This window comes from Triturus cristatus, chromosome 7, assembly GCF_964204655.1.
Source record: "Triturus cristatus chromosome 7, aTriCri1.1, whole genome shotgun sequence".
Taxonomy (NCBI): domain Eukaryota; kingdom Metazoa; phylum Chordata; class Amphibia; order Caudata; family Salamandridae; genus Triturus; species Triturus cristatus.
The window spans coordinates 339,591,859-339,609,158 of NC_140590.1; the positions used below are offsets into that span (position 1 = coordinate 339,591,859).

The 17,300-nt window shown below is 49.9% G+C and overlaps 1 protein-coding gene across 1 annotated transcript in view; it reads right to left on the minus strand.

Moving 5' to 3' along the window:
- Window positions 1-14,365: 14,365 nt before the first annotated feature.
- The window catches only part of GRIN2D (glutamate ionotropic receptor NMDA type subunit 2D), a 1,598,839-nt gene continuing 1,595,904 nt past the window's right edge, over window positions 14,366-17,300 (minus strand). Inside the window, exon 13 of the mRNA XM_085616462.1 lies at window positions 14,366-16,914. Coding sequence (XP_085472588.1) covers window positions 15,406-16,914 — 1,509 coding nt within the window. The 3' untranslated portion in view covers window positions 14,366-15,405. The remainder of the gene's footprint in view (window positions 16,915-17,300) is intronic.

The window sequence follows — 17,300 nt, forward strand, 5'->3', positions numbered from 1 at the left end:
AACCTTCGTTTGATAGAGGGCGGGCATACACTTGATGACAAGGATGCACTTCTAAATGACTAAGTGGGGGCCCGTGAAGTTGTGAGTGGGGTTAAAAATCATTATAGTAATCAGAAGTGTTTTTTAATGTGACTGAAAACTATATGATATTAAAATGTATGTGACGGTGATTGGGGTGATTAGTCTTGTGAATGGTCAACATGTTTCTGCCAAAGCAGCCCAGTTAGGTCCATGGCATTCATCAGGACCTAGTAATATATGGGGGCTCCTTTCTTACCAAACGTTGGTAAGATGTTACCACTGTGTGGGTGTGGCGAAGGCCACACTTCACTTCCTAAAATGCTTCCAAAGGTGAAGCCCTAATTAAATAGACAACTTCTCCCATGGGGGAAGGGGGCGGAGGGAATCCAAAATTTTGTCACCTTGTGACACGTGTTGGATTGCTCCTGCGTCCTATGCAACCGCTCCCGATCCTCCCGAATGTAGGGGGGATCGGGAGCGGACGCATAGGACTCAGGAGCAATCCAACACATGTCACAAGGTGACAACATTTTGGTCACATTAAAAAACACTTCTGATTACTATGATTTTTAACCCCACTCACAACTTCAAGGGCCCCCACTTAGTCATTTAGAAGTGCATCCTTGTCATCAAGTGTATGCCCGCCCTCTATCAAACAAAGGTTTTAGAGGGCGAGGGCGAGGACTGGTCAATGATGAAGCATGACACCAGGTGGTGTGTGAGACCAGTCCGTAACTTTTTGTGAGATGCCCACACTCACGACGTTCTTGTAACTCGTATGGGTTATCACACTAGGAGCAGCTCTTTTGTGGTAAACATGTTATTTTTACCACCTACCCTTGTTTTCCCCCTCACATCTCAGTTACCTCTCTTACTTTACGCTTCTCCCACATCCTATGACCAAAAAGCTGATACCCCGAAAAGTGTCCTGCAATAGTATGGTAATACTGTGCTCCTGCATTGTGAATATTATTCTTCACTGAAGGGCAGGTACTATTACTTCTTGACTTGTGTATCCATTGGATGTCTTTATTCTTGGTTTTCTATGTAAGGCTAGTGAAAGAAAGGGAAACATTCTGTCTCAAAAAGTGACCAAGATTTCAATGGTTAATAAGTGTTGCCTCTTCTTGCTCAGTAAATAACTAGCAACTCCTCTAGTACTCGAAGATAAAGCCCTTCTTATTTTCAATGAAAGAGGCTCTCTTTTAAAGGGCAACCAAAGAGTTTAAACTTCCTGCAGTCAACCAAAGAGGTAAAGCTTACAAATTTCAATCTCATAAGCAAAGCTTCCTGCTCTCAATCAGAAAACTGAGGGTTTGATTTAGACTGAAGAAGACTGAGGGGGATCCATTGTTAGGGCAGAGTACTTGAGTCCTGCCATACTGATGATCCTCCACTCACCAAATTCAGAGCTGTTTGCCAGATCACAGGGGATCTCTTAACAATGACATGAACCGCCATCATGGCGGTTCCTGTTGATGTATTACTAGTTTGATAGATAGACCGTCAAAATGAAGGTACTGTCTGTCAAACTTCTAACAAGTTTTTTTATTGTGAAAAGTCACCAAACCTTTGACAGCCCATCAGGCCATCGGAGGAGTATGTCAGCAACAGAGATGGAGTAGTCTCCGCCACTGACATACTTAAGGTCCAACTGTCTGTAAATCTGGCCCGTGGGCCTTCAGTTTGGCAGAGAGGATACTCCATCACTATTATGCAAGAGAATCCCCTTCCGCCAAAATCAGCCCCTAAATATTTTTATGGTAAATCGAATAACAAAAGCCTCCCCTGTAAATTGTAAAGTAAGAAATAGCATAACAAATTAAACAGATCAAAGGTGAAGATGTACCTTTATAAGTCCAATTTGTTCAATGACACTCGAAAACGATGACCGTCTCCCCTACCCTAGCTCTGGCTTGTAACATTCTGTTGTTAATTTACCGCTCTCAAATACTGATTTATTCGGATGCAATCTAGATCTCCGTTCCTGCTCTGGAGACTAGTCAATGCGTTATCTTTTTTCCTCGATAAGGTGGGACCCAGCCCCTGTGAAATCGACACCATGTCACGACAAACTAAACATTGTTCCATACTTTTCATATCTAATTAGCAAATGTCTAGAAACAAATAATTTGGATTGATCACAAAAGGTTCCTGTACAATCTAATGGCATTGCATATCGATCTTGTCACTCTTTTTTACTAACTTCTCAATAGAGACATTAACAGATTGACAATGGTAATATACACAAATAATGTGTAAAAACGATCCTTAATTGATGCTCTTTCAAACTTGATAGTTTACAATTTATTTATTTTTAAATATACTAATTATTATCCATGAAATTTGACATATATTTTCTAAGAAGAAAAAGCTTCTACTCGTGGTAGAGAGTTCTGAGGATCTGAGGACAGAGTCTTAAATAGTTCAATGTCTCTCTCTAAGCCACCATTGGGTTCTGCCATTGCAAAAAAATAAAAATGCAGAAATAGCGTGGTCTACCATTCATCAATTCTTCACCATGACTTAAAGTGACATGAAAGTGAAGAAAAATATTTATTGCAGGATTAACGAGAACCATCACGCTTCTGAAGCCAATTATTACTAGAGGGCAGTAGGGTGCAGTGGAAAAAGCAAGGCAATCTTTAAAAAGTCAATCTGATTGACAAGTCTTCCCGGTTTCCTCTCTCGCCTCTGTACTGGAAGATGAAGACTTTCTGCATGGCGCTTGGGTTTGCCTCTAACAGGATCATGGCTTGAGATTCGGGTTCTGGCACATCACGCTCATAATGAGGCGCACCCAGAGCTGCTTGAGCCGTGACGACTATATACCAACATAGCTGAACGAAAAGTAGCTGCTGAGGGCATTGCACACAAAATAGAAACACACAGACCAGCTAACGCTCAAGTTAGCTGCTCCTCAAAGTAGCTCCAGCATACAAGTTCTTAATTTTCTGCAAACGAGAGAAACCCCCACCCCCCTATTGTCCACTTCCTACTCCATCTATTATTTTTTTTAGCATTTGCTAACTTGTGAGTAGTTATGTGGGGCACTGAAAATGAACATACTAATGTATGGCACGGCAATAGAGGTCGCATACCCATTGTGTGTCGCTCTTGTGTAGTTATGTGTGTGTTTGTGAGACTCTGAAATGGTTTTCTCCTTAGACGTGCAAGGAACTCAATAAACTGGGCTATAGCGACCCAAAAATTCCCTTAAAGTCTACCTAAACCAGACCGTGACAGCAATAGCTCTACATCTGAAAGAGATACACATTATTTATGTGAAACACCCTTTAAACACTTTCCTCACTGGGCACTGCTACTTCGTTGCTTTATTTTTCCACCAACCTCAATTCCTCCATCTGCGGAGTCGTTTTTAAATACAGGATAAGAATTAGTGCTTTATAGACCTTTCCATTGCCAGATTCCGAATAAAAGTGGGGGAGGTGGTGGGTGGAGAAGTTAAGGAAGGGTTTACGCTGGCGTCCTTTAAAATCAATGTGTGGTTGTACACATATTTAACTCCATATCTATTTATTTTTAGCAGTGCTTCGCCTTTACCTCAATCAATTTATGTGAAGTGAAGATCGACATCTCGGAGCTCAGCGAACTCTCTGACAGCTGACATGGGGTTTAAGAATGTGGTTGTTTGCTCTGGGTCACTTTATAATTGCTTTAAAGGACCAGTGAAAACTATTGTGATTTAAAAATGCTTGAATATAAATATTCTACTCCCTTTAATGTATTCCTGTGTCTTCTGTTGGGCGATGCTGGTCTAAATACACAAAATGCTGATTGATTGATTGATTGGAACTCAGTCATTTATGCTGTAGGTTGAGGGGCGGAGCTTTCTCGCAACAAAGATGGCCGCTTGAGCTGATCGCTCTGCATTGCCATCACATGATCCTGTACGTATCCGGGATCTGCACAAGAAAATAGATTGGATTTGGGCCTCCGCCTGTACCGGAGGGGCTCTGGAAGGTAACAAGTCGACTCATCCCTGGGCTCCCTCGGACCGCTGTGCTAGCTGACTCGGCCTGCTGCGGCACCACACGCGGCTGCGATCCCAGGACCTCTGTGACGGAGGTGCGGCGGCTCACGACCCTGCGGCCGCACTGATACCGGGCGCTACCGGTGCCGGAGAAGAGGCGGCGCACATACACAGAGCGGGAGAAAACTGTGGCTGAATTAAGTCTTTGGAGATCGGCGCAAAGGGCAGTCACGGCTGCTCACACAGCCGAGATAGCAAAGGTGGCCCTAGCACACTGCCCGGTGAAGCTGTCGGTAAACCTGGGCATGGAGCTGACGCAGACGGAGGCTCCCTGCCAGTGTGAGAACGTGGTATCGCTGCCCGCTGGTGGAGATCCCTTGATGCATGTCACTGTGGAGTGAGCGTGAAGAGGACACCCTGCACGCAGTGAGTGTGGCAGAGCAGTCGTGGTGGGGGCGCAGCTGAAGCAACTGCCCATTTTGAGCCTACGTGTGCTGCGGAATGACTGAAGAATAGCACAACTCCTGCGAAACATAGATAATTACCTATCTGGGGGCACTGCTGGCCAGAGAGAGTGGACTTGTGCAGCAAGTGCCCCTGTCCCCGCCGGTGCCAGTAACAAGAGACAGTGAGGGGACACCAGGAAGGGAACCGACTGTCTGTACACAGCTGGGGTGAGAGCCTTGGAGATAGTGGCGCCATCTTGGGCAACGTGCTGTGATACCGGGACTGCACGGGAAGCCGCCTGGTGCTACAGGCAAAGAGAGAGCTCATCATTGTTGGTCCTGGAGGGGGCCAGCATTGTGCTATCGTAGTGGAGTCCCTACTGTATGGGACTGAGAGAAGAGCACTTGGGGAGGCATATCCCCCTGGTTGAGGCACGGGGAGGCTAGCTGGGAACACATGCTGGAACTGGAATTCCACCCCCAGTGCGATTGATCGGACCGGATCGCCTGTGTGACCGAGGAGGGCGTGAGGGCCGAACGGCATCTTAAATGAGGTGGCTGGAGGCTGGCCCTCTGAGAGGAGGTGCGCCCGCGGGGCAACTGCGCCGCTGGCTCATTTTGGTCGGTACTTTAGACGGCGATTGGGGTTGGAGGCAGAGGTCATATCTTGAAGAGTTGTGTTCACTGGAGACTGCTTGCCTGGGTACCTGGTGGACATCGGTCCTGGTTGGTGCTGCGGGCTGGCGGCGATGGGCAGGGTTGCTAAGACAGAGCCTAAAATCACATTCGATCAAAGGAAAAGGAAGGTGCGGGAGACCACCACAGACGATGGGGACACCACGCAGGAACAGGCACAAGAGGAGACAGATGGTGACATTAGCTCCATGCTTGTTGCCATGGAAAAAGGCTTACAGAGCAGCCTCTCTGTACTGGGCACTAAACTGGACTCCCTATCGTACAGGATGGACAGAATGTCTGAACGAATGGATAAACATGCTGAGAGGATGGACATGGCGGAACGCCGGGTCACAGAGATAGAGGAAGCACAGACAGCAATGGACACTGAGCACAGACAAATGGAAGAGTGCTGCAGGACAAGGCTGAGGACCTTGAAGCGCGTTCACGTCGCAATAACTTGAGGATTACGGGCCTTCCGGAATCGACCCAGACTGGCAACAAGGAAAAAATTGTCGAGAACCTTCTGGTAACACTCCTTGGAAGTGAAACGTTCTCTCCCATATTTGTGGTAGAGAGAGCACACCGCTCCCTCGGCCCTCACCCAGTTCCTGGTGCTCCCCCACGGGCGATAATAGCGAAACTGCGGAATTATCGGGACAGAGACTCAGCGCTGAAAGTAGCCAGAGAAAAACAGACATTACAGTATGAGGGTTCCAACATCTCCTTATATCCAGATTTCACGATGAGGGTGCAGGAGGCGCGCCGATCGTTTGCGCCACTGAAACGCCAACTAGGGGACCAACATTTGGATTACCCCATGCTTTACCCAGCTCGCCTTCGAGTCAATCGGGAGGGTCAATCACAAATTTTCACGGATCTAAAAGCCCTACAAAAAGCCCTGAAGGAATGGTCAAAAGAAAAGCACAGCAGCCCGGAGCAGAGCTCCTTGGCGGGAGCTGTTGGCGGACAACTGGATGAACAGGACTGACCACTAGCACACCCGAGTCACAGATAAGAAAGCTACCTCTGGAGGAGGTCTGGGTGGGATATACGTCGGTCGGAAAGGGGCTGCAGGGATTGGGCTTGACTGATTGTGTTACAAATGAACCGAGGGCGCCACAGAAATTGTTGTGATATAGTGTTATTTGCAAGGTGGCCAGCCCTTAGAGGGAGTTCTGTGAACATGCTTTCTGAATGAATAGATACATGAAGGGGAGGGCAGTTGCATTTGTTATAGCAGATGCACTATATTTAGATAGCCCCGACTTTTATACTGCATTGTCAGACAAGGTTTGCATGCGGGGGGAGGGACAACAGCTTTGGCGTGGCAATCTTAATTTAGTCAGGAACCCACGGCAGGATAGATCAGGGGGGCCGGAGAGACATATCACGGCTGCAGTGAGAGCGGTAGAATGCGCAATGGTACAGTATGACTTGTGTGATGTATGGCGTAAGAGGTACCCGGACAAGGGAGGTTATACACATTACTCAGCCTATCATGATCGCACATCCATATAGATTATTGGCTAGCAGCTAGGCAGTTAAACGAGAGGGTTCGGGCCTGTGAGGTGCTTCCCCATACACTTTCGGATCGCTCTCCGATACTATTAGTGCTAGATACTCCCAAGAAGACTATTCCACCCTTTACTTGGAGGTTTCCCCCTTACTCTTTGCTTGATGCGGTTTTTAAAGAGGAATTGGCTGAAGCAATAGAAACGTACTTTACCACAAACATGGGTTCGGTGGATTGGGAGGCATTCAAGGTATATATCCGCGGCGTAACTATGTCTAAGCACTCAGGTGTACTTGGGGCGATACGCAGAAGACTCACGGACCTGGAAAAGACACTAGCACACTTAGAACAAGCATTTGCGATGCAATAGGTCTCGCATTTATAAGAGTTTGAGCTATTGGCATTGTAAAATTATAATGCCTTTTATTTATGTTTTGGTTTTAAAACAAATAAAAGGCATTGTCATTTACAAAGTCAGTAGCATAAACTCGCATAAAAGCAGTGTGTGGAGTGCACCAGTGTGCGGCGTGCAGCAGTGTGCGTCGTGCAGCAGTGTGCGGCGTGCAGCAGTGTGTGGCATGCAGCAGTGTGAGGCGTGCAGCAGTCTGAGGCATGCAGCAGTGTGTGGCGTGCAGCAGTGTGCGGCGTGCAGCAGTGTGTGGCGTGCAGCAGTGTGCGGCGTGCAGCAGTGTGTGGCGTGCAGCAGTGTTTCGTGTAGCAGTGAGAGGCATGCAGCACTGGGTGTCGTGCAGCGGCGTGCAGCAGTGTGCAGCATGCAGCAGTGTGCTGCGTGCAGCAGTGTGCTGTGTGCAGCAGTGTCGTGCAGCATGCAGCAGTGAGTAATGCAGCAGTGTGCAGCAGTGTGTGGCGTGCAGCAGTGTGTGGCGTGCAGCAGTGTGCGGCGTGCAGCAGTGTGTGGCATGCAGCAGTGTGTGGCATGCAGCAGTGTTTCTTGTAGCATTGTGCGGCGTGCAGCAGTGTGTGGCATGCAGCAGTGTGTGGTGTGCAGCAGTGTGTGGCGTGCAGCAGTGTGTGGCGTGCAGCAGTGTGTGGCGTGCAGCAGTGTTTCGTATAGCAGTGTGCGGCATGCAGCAGTGTGCAGCATGCAGCAGTGTGTGGCGTGCAGCAGTGTGTGGCGTGTAGCGGCATGCAGCAGTGTGTGGCGTGCAGCAGTGTGTGGCATGCAGCAGTGTGTGGCGTGTAGCAGTGTGCGGCGTGCAGCAGTGTGCGGCGTGCAGCAGTGTGCGGCATGCAGCAGTGTGAGGCATGCAGCAGTGTGTGGTGTGCAGCAGTGTGAGGCGTGCAGCAGTGTGAGGCGTGCAGCAGTGTGAGGCGTGCAGCAGTGTGTGGCATGCAGCAGTGTGAGGCGTGCAGCAGTGTGAGGCGTGCAGCAGTGTTTCGTGTAGCAGTGTGAGGTGTGCAGCAGTGTGCGGCGTGCAGCAGTGTGCGGCGTGCAGCAGTGTGCAATGCAGCAGTGTGTAATGCAGCAGTGTGCTCAGCAGTGGGTGGCATGCGGTAGTGTGCTGCATGCAGCAGAGTGCGGCGTGCAGCAGTGTGTGGCGTGCAGCAGTGTGTGGCGTGCAGCAGTGTGTGGTGTGGTTTGTAAACAACAAGAAAAGCGGACATCAAAGGAAGGGTGGGAGGGAATGAGCATATGGGGTGTGAGTTATAACGAAAGTTAATTGTTGTGCGGCGTGCAGCAGTGTGCGTCGTGCAGCAGTGTGCGTCGTGCAGCAGTGTGTGGCATGCAGCAGTGTGAGGCGTGCAGCAGTCTGAGGCATGCAGCAGTGTGTGGCGTGCAGCAGTGTGCGGTGTGCAGCAGTGTGTGGCGTGCAGCAGTGTGCGGCGTGCAGCAGTGTGTGGCGTGCAGCAGTGTTTCGTGTAGCAGTGTGAGGCATGCAGCACTGGGTGTCGTGCAGCGGCGTGCAGCAGTGTGCGGCGTGCAGCAGTGTGCTGCGTGCAGCAGTGTCGTGCAGCATGCAGCAGTGAGTAATGCAGCAGTGGGCAGCAGTGTGTGGCGTGCAGCAGTGTGCGGCGTGCAGCAGTGTGTGGCGTGCAGCAGTGTGTGGCATGCAGCAGTGTTTCTTGAAGCATTGTGCGGCGTGCAGCAGTGTGTGGCATGCAGCAGTGTGTGGTGTGCAGCAGTGTGTGGCGTGCAGCAGTGTGTGGCATGCAGCAGTGTGTGGCATGCAGCAGTGTTTCGTATAGCAGTGTGCGGCATGCAGCAGTGTGCGGCGTGCAGCAGTGTGCAGCATGCAGCAGTGTGTGGCGTGCAGCAGTGTGTGGCGTGCAGCGGCATGCAGCAGTGTGTGGCATGCAGCAGTGTGTGGCATGCAGCAGTGTGTGGCGTGTAGCAGTGTGCGGCGTGCAGCAGTGTGCGGCGTGCAGCAGTGTGAGGCATGCAGCAGTGTGCGGCGTGCAGCAGTGTGAGGCGTGCAGCAGTGTGAGGCGTGCAGCAGTGTGTGGCGTGCAGCAGTGTGTGGCATGCAGCAGTGTGAGGCGTGCAGCAGTGTGAAGCGTGCAGCAGTGTTTCGTGTAGCATTGTGCGGCGTGCAGCAGTGTGTGGCGTGCAGCAGTGTGTGGCGTGCAGCAGTGTGTGGCATGCAGCAGTGTGTGGCGTGCAGCAGTGTGCGGCATGCAGCAGTGTGCGGCGTGCAGCAGTGTGCTGCGTGCAGCAGTGTGGGGCGTGCAGCAGTGTGTGGCGTGCAGCGGCATGCAGCAGTGTGTGGCGTGCAGCAGTGTGTGGCGTGTGGCGTGTAGCAGTGTGCGGCGTGCAGCAGTGTGCGGCATGCAGCAGTGTGCGGCGTGCAGCAGTGTGAGGCATGCAGCAGTGTGCGGCATGCAGCAGTGTGAGGCGTGCAGCAGTGTGAGGCGTGCAGCAGTGTGAGGCATGCAGCAGTGTGTGGCATGCAGCAGTGTGAGGCGTGCAGCAGTGTGAGGCATGCAGCAATGTTTCGTGTAGCAGTGTGAGGTGTGCAGCAGTGTGCGGCGTGCAGCAATGTGCGGCATGCAGCAGTGTGTAATGCAGCAGTGTGTAATGCAGCAGTGTGCGCAGCAGTGTGTGGCGTGCGGTAGTGTGCGGCATGCAGCAGAGTGCAGCGTGCAGCAGTGTGTGGCATGCAGCAGTGTGTGGCGTGCAGCAGTGTGTGGTGTGGTTTGTAAACAACAAGAAAAGCGGACATCAAAGGAAGGGTGGGAGGGAACGAGCATATGGGGTGTGAGTTGGGAAGGGTGGGAGGGAACGAGCATATGGGGTGTGAGTTCTAACGAAAGTTAATTGTTGTAAGAGGGGATGCAGGAAGTGAGGCCGAGTGCGCGCTGGCGAAAGCAGTCTGCTGCTTTCAAGTCCGATGCCAGATGCCAGCTTCGTGCTTGAATGCCTCACAGGCACCAGCCATAAACCGCATTCCTAAGGTCTTGTGCCCCTTACTGAATCTTTCTGAATGCGTGAGGCGGCGCACGCGCAGGAAGTAGCTGGGGGCAAATGGAATGCGCGTGGTTGTGCGCTTTACCACCACCCGATCCGCCTGGGAAGCCTTTGGGAGCATTTCCTGAAGCCCCTACAGAAGTCTCGCTGTGCGATCGCTTGCGCGATCGCCAGGCGAGACCTAAAAACGACTCCAGGTCAGAGTAGATGACGACGTCGTGCAGGAATTCAAAGCACAGTTAGGGGAATATCATAAGGCTGCTGATGCTGAAATAAAGCACCTCTGTAAATATGCCACTGCTCGTTCATACGGGGAGGGCGAGCGGCCGGGGGCGGTCCTAGCCCAACTACTCAAAAAAGGCAGGAAAAAATAGTAGTTGCAGAGGTCAAGTCTGCTGAGGGCAACATCCTAACTGAGGAAGCAGCTATAGCTACTCGTAGCGGAGGCACGGAGGTGGACATTTTGGACTACTTAACACACATAAAGTTACCGTGGCTTACAAATACACATCGCAAATATCTTATGAGACCTCTGGAGAAAGACAAAATTATTACAGCACAGTCGAGCATGAAATCGAGTAGTGCGCCAAGAGTGAATGGCCTGACCGTAACCTTTTATAAGGCGTTTCTGGAATTACTAGTGCTGCAGTTAGCCACCCCCTTTGACGAGATGTGCGTGTCCGGAACTATGCCGCCCTTGATGAGGGAGGCGATTATTGTTGCTATCCTTAAGCCAGGCAAGGCCACGGACGAGTGTGCGTCCTATCCGCTATCATTAATCAATGTTGATACAAAAATCTTCACAAAGATCCTGACGATCGGTTAGTTCCTTTGATACTGCTTCTTGTCGCTCCGGAACAGGCGGGTTTTGTTCCAGGCAGAAATCTAACATAACTTACGAACAGTGTTCGGCGCGGTACAGCACACTCGGCCGGAGACACAGGCAGTAGCAGTATTTCTCGACATTGAGAAAGCCTTCGACTCTGTTGAATGGCCCTTTAAGCGACAGGTTCTAACAAGGATGGGCTTGGGGCCAGTCTTTCTACAGCTGATAGGGGTACTGTACAGTGCACCCACAGCCAGAATTAAAATTGGTAATCTTGTGACAGACACTATACCCATAACTAGAGGCACGCGGCAGGATTAACTTCCGTCTCCGATTTTGTATGTGCTGGTGGCCGAACCTTTAGCCTGTGCGCTCCGAGAATATCACAGGCACAAGGGTATAAGATTTCCGGGTTACGAGTTAATCGTGTCCACTTACGCGGACGATACGCTCCTATATGTAAGGGACCCTGAAAGAAATATCTCCCCTGTTTTGCAAGAAGTGGTGCACTTCGGAGCGGTGTCCGGACTCCGAGTCAACTGGCCGAAGTCTATCATGTTTCCTCTTACTTAGGCTAAGACCCCGTTTGAATATGACTACCTGTTGCAATGGTCAGCAGAAGCGGTGAGATACCTATCAATCAATCAATCAGTCATTTGTAAAGCGCACTCAATACCAGCAAGGGTCTCAAGGCGCTGGGGGTGGGGGGCTGCTACTGATCAAACAGTCAGGTCTTGAGTGTTCTCCTGAAGGTCAGCAGGTCTTGGGTCTGTCGTAGGCTCAGTGGGAGGGTGTTCCATGTTTTGGCGGCGAGGTGGGAGAAGGATCTCCCACCGGTGGTAGTTCTTCGGATGCGCGGGACGGTGGCTCGTGAGAGGTCGGCAGAGCGGAGCTGGCGGTTGGGGATGTAGAAGGAGAGACGTCTGTTGAAGTAGGCAGGGCCGGTCTTGTGGAGTGCCTTGTCTGCGTGGATGAGGAGCTTGAAGGATATCCTCTTGTTGACCTAGGTATAAAAGTTCACACGGACACTAAGGTAGTATTCAGAGTAAACTACGGGGTGGCGATTAGCAAGCTAGATAATGATGTGGACAGCTGGATCATACTACCACCATCCCTGATGGGCAGAGTTTCCATTATAAAAATGGTGGTACTGCCCCACTTTTTATTCCTTTTTTCCAACATCCCTTTGGTTCTCCCGCGCTCCTTTTTCCGTCGGCTCATAACGCTGATGGCTAAGCTGGCTTGGGTTGGCAAGCAGGCGCGAGTCAGATGGCAAGTTCTTACGCTACCGTACCATATGGGAGGGCTGGGCGCGCTTGATTTTGACTTATATTACAGAGCAGCACACCCCTTGATCCATGGTTCACCGGACATCCCCCACTTACACATAGAAAAAGTAGTCACCGCCCCTCTCTCATTACCTGCGCTGATGTAGAACGGGGACATTGAACTCGGTTAATGCGACAACGCACGCTTGGCACCACCTACTACAATTACAGGCAGGTGCCATTCTATACTCTCCGCCCACGCCGCTGGATTGGTGTCGATGGCTGCCCCGTGCAGGGATAAGGGGGTTACGCAGGCGCTCAACTTGTTAGGAATGCGGGCCATAGGTGACTTGTTTGATGGAGGCAAGGCAAAAAGCCCGGGGGACCTGGAAGCTGGAGATGCTGCACCCACTCTTCTTACCAAATTCCAGTTCCACAGAACACGACAAGCATTGTTGCAAATATTAGGGGGTGACTTGCAGGAACCACTGGAGCTGTCCGCCCTGACCTACGTCATAAAAACGGAATGGCCTACCCGGATAGTGTCCAAAATCTATAAACTATCCCTGGCCTATAGGGAAAACCACTACACTAAAGCCCGTTTGGCTTGGCAGTGAGATTTGTGACGGGACATAGATGATACTATGTGGGCATACTGCTGTAACAGAACAAAGCTCATCTCGTTTAATGGTAGACACAGACTGATTCACTTTAAATATCTAAATAGGATCTATTACACCCCAGAGAGATTGAGCAGATACGGATTAAGACACAGGGTGAATTGTGAGCGCTGTAGTGCACAGCTAGCCGATTTTCTTCACCTGGCCTGGTCTTGTCTGGGGATATCCAATTTTTGAGACTCTGTCTTTAAAGAATTGGGCCAGGTGACCGAACTGGCTCTCACCCCGGAGCCTGCTCTGGCCCTGTTGGGCTACTCTAAACCGATACCTAAGAGGGTGCGTAGGTTGGTTGACATGGGCTTACTACTAGCTAAGCACAGGGTGGCGATCTGTTGGTCACGCGGACCAATCCCCACGATTGCTCAGTGATCGAGAGACATGCTGTACTGTTGCACCCAAACTGAGAATTTCAGCGACCTTCTCCCACCACAGAGCAGACCTAAAAACTTTTGGGAGTTGTTCAAAAGATACTTAGCAACCAAAGAAAGGGGTACCGCCTCTACTGAAGATGTCCCACAAGAGTTGAGGGGGAATACGTCTGAAGAATAGCTGCTCGAAGTTGGGCCTAGTCTGTATACACTGACATTGATGTTGCTAGTGGATACAATGGGCTGGGCATTTATTTGAGGTCTCTCATGATTTCATTGTAAATGGGTCCAAGCTGGGGGGTTAGTAAGGGGGCGGGGGTGGTGCGCATCGATACTGGGATGTTACTGGATATTATCTGTATCTGGATATTATCTGTCTGCTGCTTTTTGGAATTATGCTGTAAATTCTTTGATCAGCATGTGTCATTGGAATTGCCATACTGAAGGTATTGAGTCTCATGTTTGTTTGGAACAAAACCTAATAAAGTAAAAAAAAAAAGAATTATGCTGTAGGTTGAGAGCCATGAGGTACCCTGAAACCAGGAGAGACAACACATAATTTTGGTCACTGGCAATCAAGAGGGCATGGCCTTGGCATCCCCAGTTACACACATCTAAAGGGGGTAGAACGTCATCCTCCAAATAGCCATAAGTTGCAGTATATTGGTGTTTTACAGATATCAGCTCATGGTTGTAAAATTACCATGAAAGGGCCTCTGTTGCCAGGAAGGCAGGATTGTTTCATTTGTAAAACTCTCTGAAGTAACTGACGTCTAAAAGTGGCGAACTTTGATAGGTGAGTAAAGAACTGGCAGGTAGAGAGCACAGAATGATGGTGTTGAACTAGATCCAGGGGGCTACCAGGAATCAGTGCCAGATGAATTTCTGTGCAGAGATATTTGTGTCATACCTGACGAGAAATGGGTATTCACCACAATCAGTAATTATTAAAGAAAATCCAATAATAGACAGCAAAATAATTCAAACACTCTAGTGTAGGATCTTCTTGAACCCAGACTCCTCTGCAGCCATCTTTACTCTTTACTTGACCAAAGTGATGTTGACAAGAAGGGAAGACGCACAGTTGGCAACACCACAACACAAGGAACGCAATTAACGAAATAAAGAGGCAACAAACCATTGGCAGGGTTATTCAGAATCACAGTATCTTTTTTAACATATCACAGTATTGTCTCCGAAAAAAAAGAAAGAAAAAGATTTAGAAAAAGTTATTACAGCTACCAAGAGTACTTCCTATTTTCAATTTTTTATGACGTACGTACATTGAATTTCCATCATCCTAGCAGCTGAGAACATCAAAGCAGTCTTTGGCATTCTCTCAACTTGGCAGAATTAGAATGGTGACAATTTATTTCTAGGAAGAGGATTATTGGTTAGTAATTTAAGGATACTATTTTCATATAGCTTCATCTATCTGTGTGACTATTGCAGTGTGCTTAAAAGAGTTACAAACGCCTAGGTAAGCCCTTAACATTTCGTCAGGAGTACAAAGAGAAGCAGAGAGGATGAAAACGTTGCTGTCCTTCCGTTTGAGTGGTCTCTTCCTCTGCATTTCCCACAGCAACCAGATGTCAAGCACGCTTTAACACTCACACACACCCACACCCACTTGATTGCGTTTCCAGGTACGCTTATGAGCACCTTGCCTGAGTTGTCCTTCAAAATCATTGGGAAACTTAAAGGAGGCAGTTCAGTCAAGTTAAGGTTTTGCTCCTGCCCATGGTGTATTGTGTTGCTGTTCTTTCCATAAACTGTTTATCAGAGTCTACAGTCTGAAGAGACTTGGTGGTTCAAAGAAAGCAGCGCAAGTAAATCAAACTCATAGACCAAAGCCTGTCCTGGCCCAGCCAGTAGACGCTGGGTCAACCTTTTTGTTGGACATTTTTACCTCCTGTCAAAATAGGGCAGTTGAAGCTTGCTCTTGTACGCAAACATGTCTTTTGCTGGTAGTATATGGTTGGAGAACAACATCAGGATGCCAGATCTCCTCCCTAGCAGTCTTCCCAAAGTGGAAAGATGGAGAGAGAGATATGGGAAATATTCCAGTGTGGAGCAGAGATACAGTCAGTTTTGGTTTTGACTTTGTCTATGTAGGATTCTGCCATTCCCTGTGGTCCATTCATGGCCGATAAATGCTCCTGTGGTGGCCCTATGGTGCTCAGGTCATACTTCTGACTCAAGACTGGAGAAGTGTGCTGACCCCCTCCTGGTGTAAAGGCTGCCACTGTGGCTTGCCCGAGGTAGGCACTCTGGCGAGAACACGTGTCTGTGGCACCTCAAGTGGCACCGGCTCAGGTCCTCCAAGCTGCGAGAGGTGGGATGGATGGGGGTTAAGTCGCAAGAGTGGTGGTGGTGGCAGGAGCAATGGCTTCTCACAGGCTCCCAACCTAACCTCCTCTCTAGCTTTTCCTCAGAGCAGCTGCTGATATAGCGCGGTTCCTTGTGGCAGTGAGGTGGCAACATGTCCATACTGCTGCAGTAACATGATCCATGGCATGTCGGTGGCAAATATTCCTTACTAAACTGGCGATATTTGCCCAGCTTATCGACTGACCAGTATCTCATGGGCTTGCGGGATGCTGATGATGGCTGGCGCTCCCGAGAAGGGTAGGTGCAGAAGTAGTTGGGAGAATACCAGCAGTTGTGGTCGAAGTCAGGCTTCACACAGGTGCCTTCCCTTTCGCACACATCAGAATCAGAGTCTGAGATGTCGGTGTACTTGGACTGACTTGGGAAGCTGGCCCCCATAACAAGAGGGTGGGAGTGGCTCCGGCAGATGTGTGCACGGCTGGGGCATTTCTTGTGCTGAGGAATTGGTTTTGAATCAGATTCAAGGTCATCCCGGCGGTGGTGAAAATCTCGACTGAAGCTACGGTCATCTTCGTAGGAGACACGGGAGTAGCCATAGTGTGGGCCTTCGAAAACATCAATACTTGCCTTACCAGGCCTGCTGCTGCTCCCAGTGGCAACCCCTCCACTATGCATTTCACACTCCATTTCGCAGGACAGGCTTCCCTTCTGTTGGTAACTACCACCCAAATGATCAAACTTCTTGGCAACTGTCTCTGGAGTTCTGCTAGCACGGGCAGCCCCTGCTAATTTGGGTGTACGTTCCTTGCCAACTGGAAAGCTCTCATAATGTCCCCGTGGCATCTTTGCCTGCCACCCCGTTGGTTCAGGTGCATCTTTCTCACGAACAATGGCAAAGTATGATGGTGGATTCTCCAAAAAATGCTCTCGTTGAGTTGGAGGAGACATCTGGCAGGCTCCCATCTTCTTCTCTTTGCCGAAGGCCTGGCCAGTCTCCAACAGATGGTCAGAGAGCCCTTCAGGCTCAATCGGGCCATAGTACCGATGAAAGCCATCAGAAAAGGCGCTTTTGAGCGGATGGCGATTAGTGGGAGTTTTGGTTACAGGGTTTGCAATGGGTTGTGCTGGGGTGTAGAGGTCCTTATAGCAGTTGGGACTGCGGGCATGGCGCCACCTCTCCACCACTCGCCTCTCACGTGGCAGGAAGTTGGAGCAAGGCATAGGTGGGGTGGGAAGAGGAGGAGGGGGGCCCACAGAGTTGGAAAGTGCAGCTATGCGCTGTGGCGGGTAGCAGTGGTTCAGGATGGGCAGCTGCTGGTCCTTGATCTTGGGTTCATCTCCGCTGCAGCAACTGTACATTCCCTGTGAAGGAGAGAAAGAGAGATGGTGAGATGAGCTCTTGTTTTATGTCCATCAGCATTCAGCAGGGTCTACCAAAGAGCGATAGCACAGATAATTACACAAGGAGAAACTTTGATTGAACTGACAGTGATACTGCATGAAGGGCGCTGGACTACAATAAACTGAACACTATGGATCTAGGCAGGGAAAGAGGGATGGCCTGCTCCACTGCACATGGAAAACTATGCCAACCAAGACCTCTGCAGTGTACCCTGCCATAGGAAGATTGACCTTTACGGAAACTGGTACGTCCTGTAGGGTTGGGGTAGAGAGAGGATCCGCACTAAAATATGGCAACTGTAGGTAGCTGCCTGTGATACAACCACAACAGGGCACCTCACGTCAAT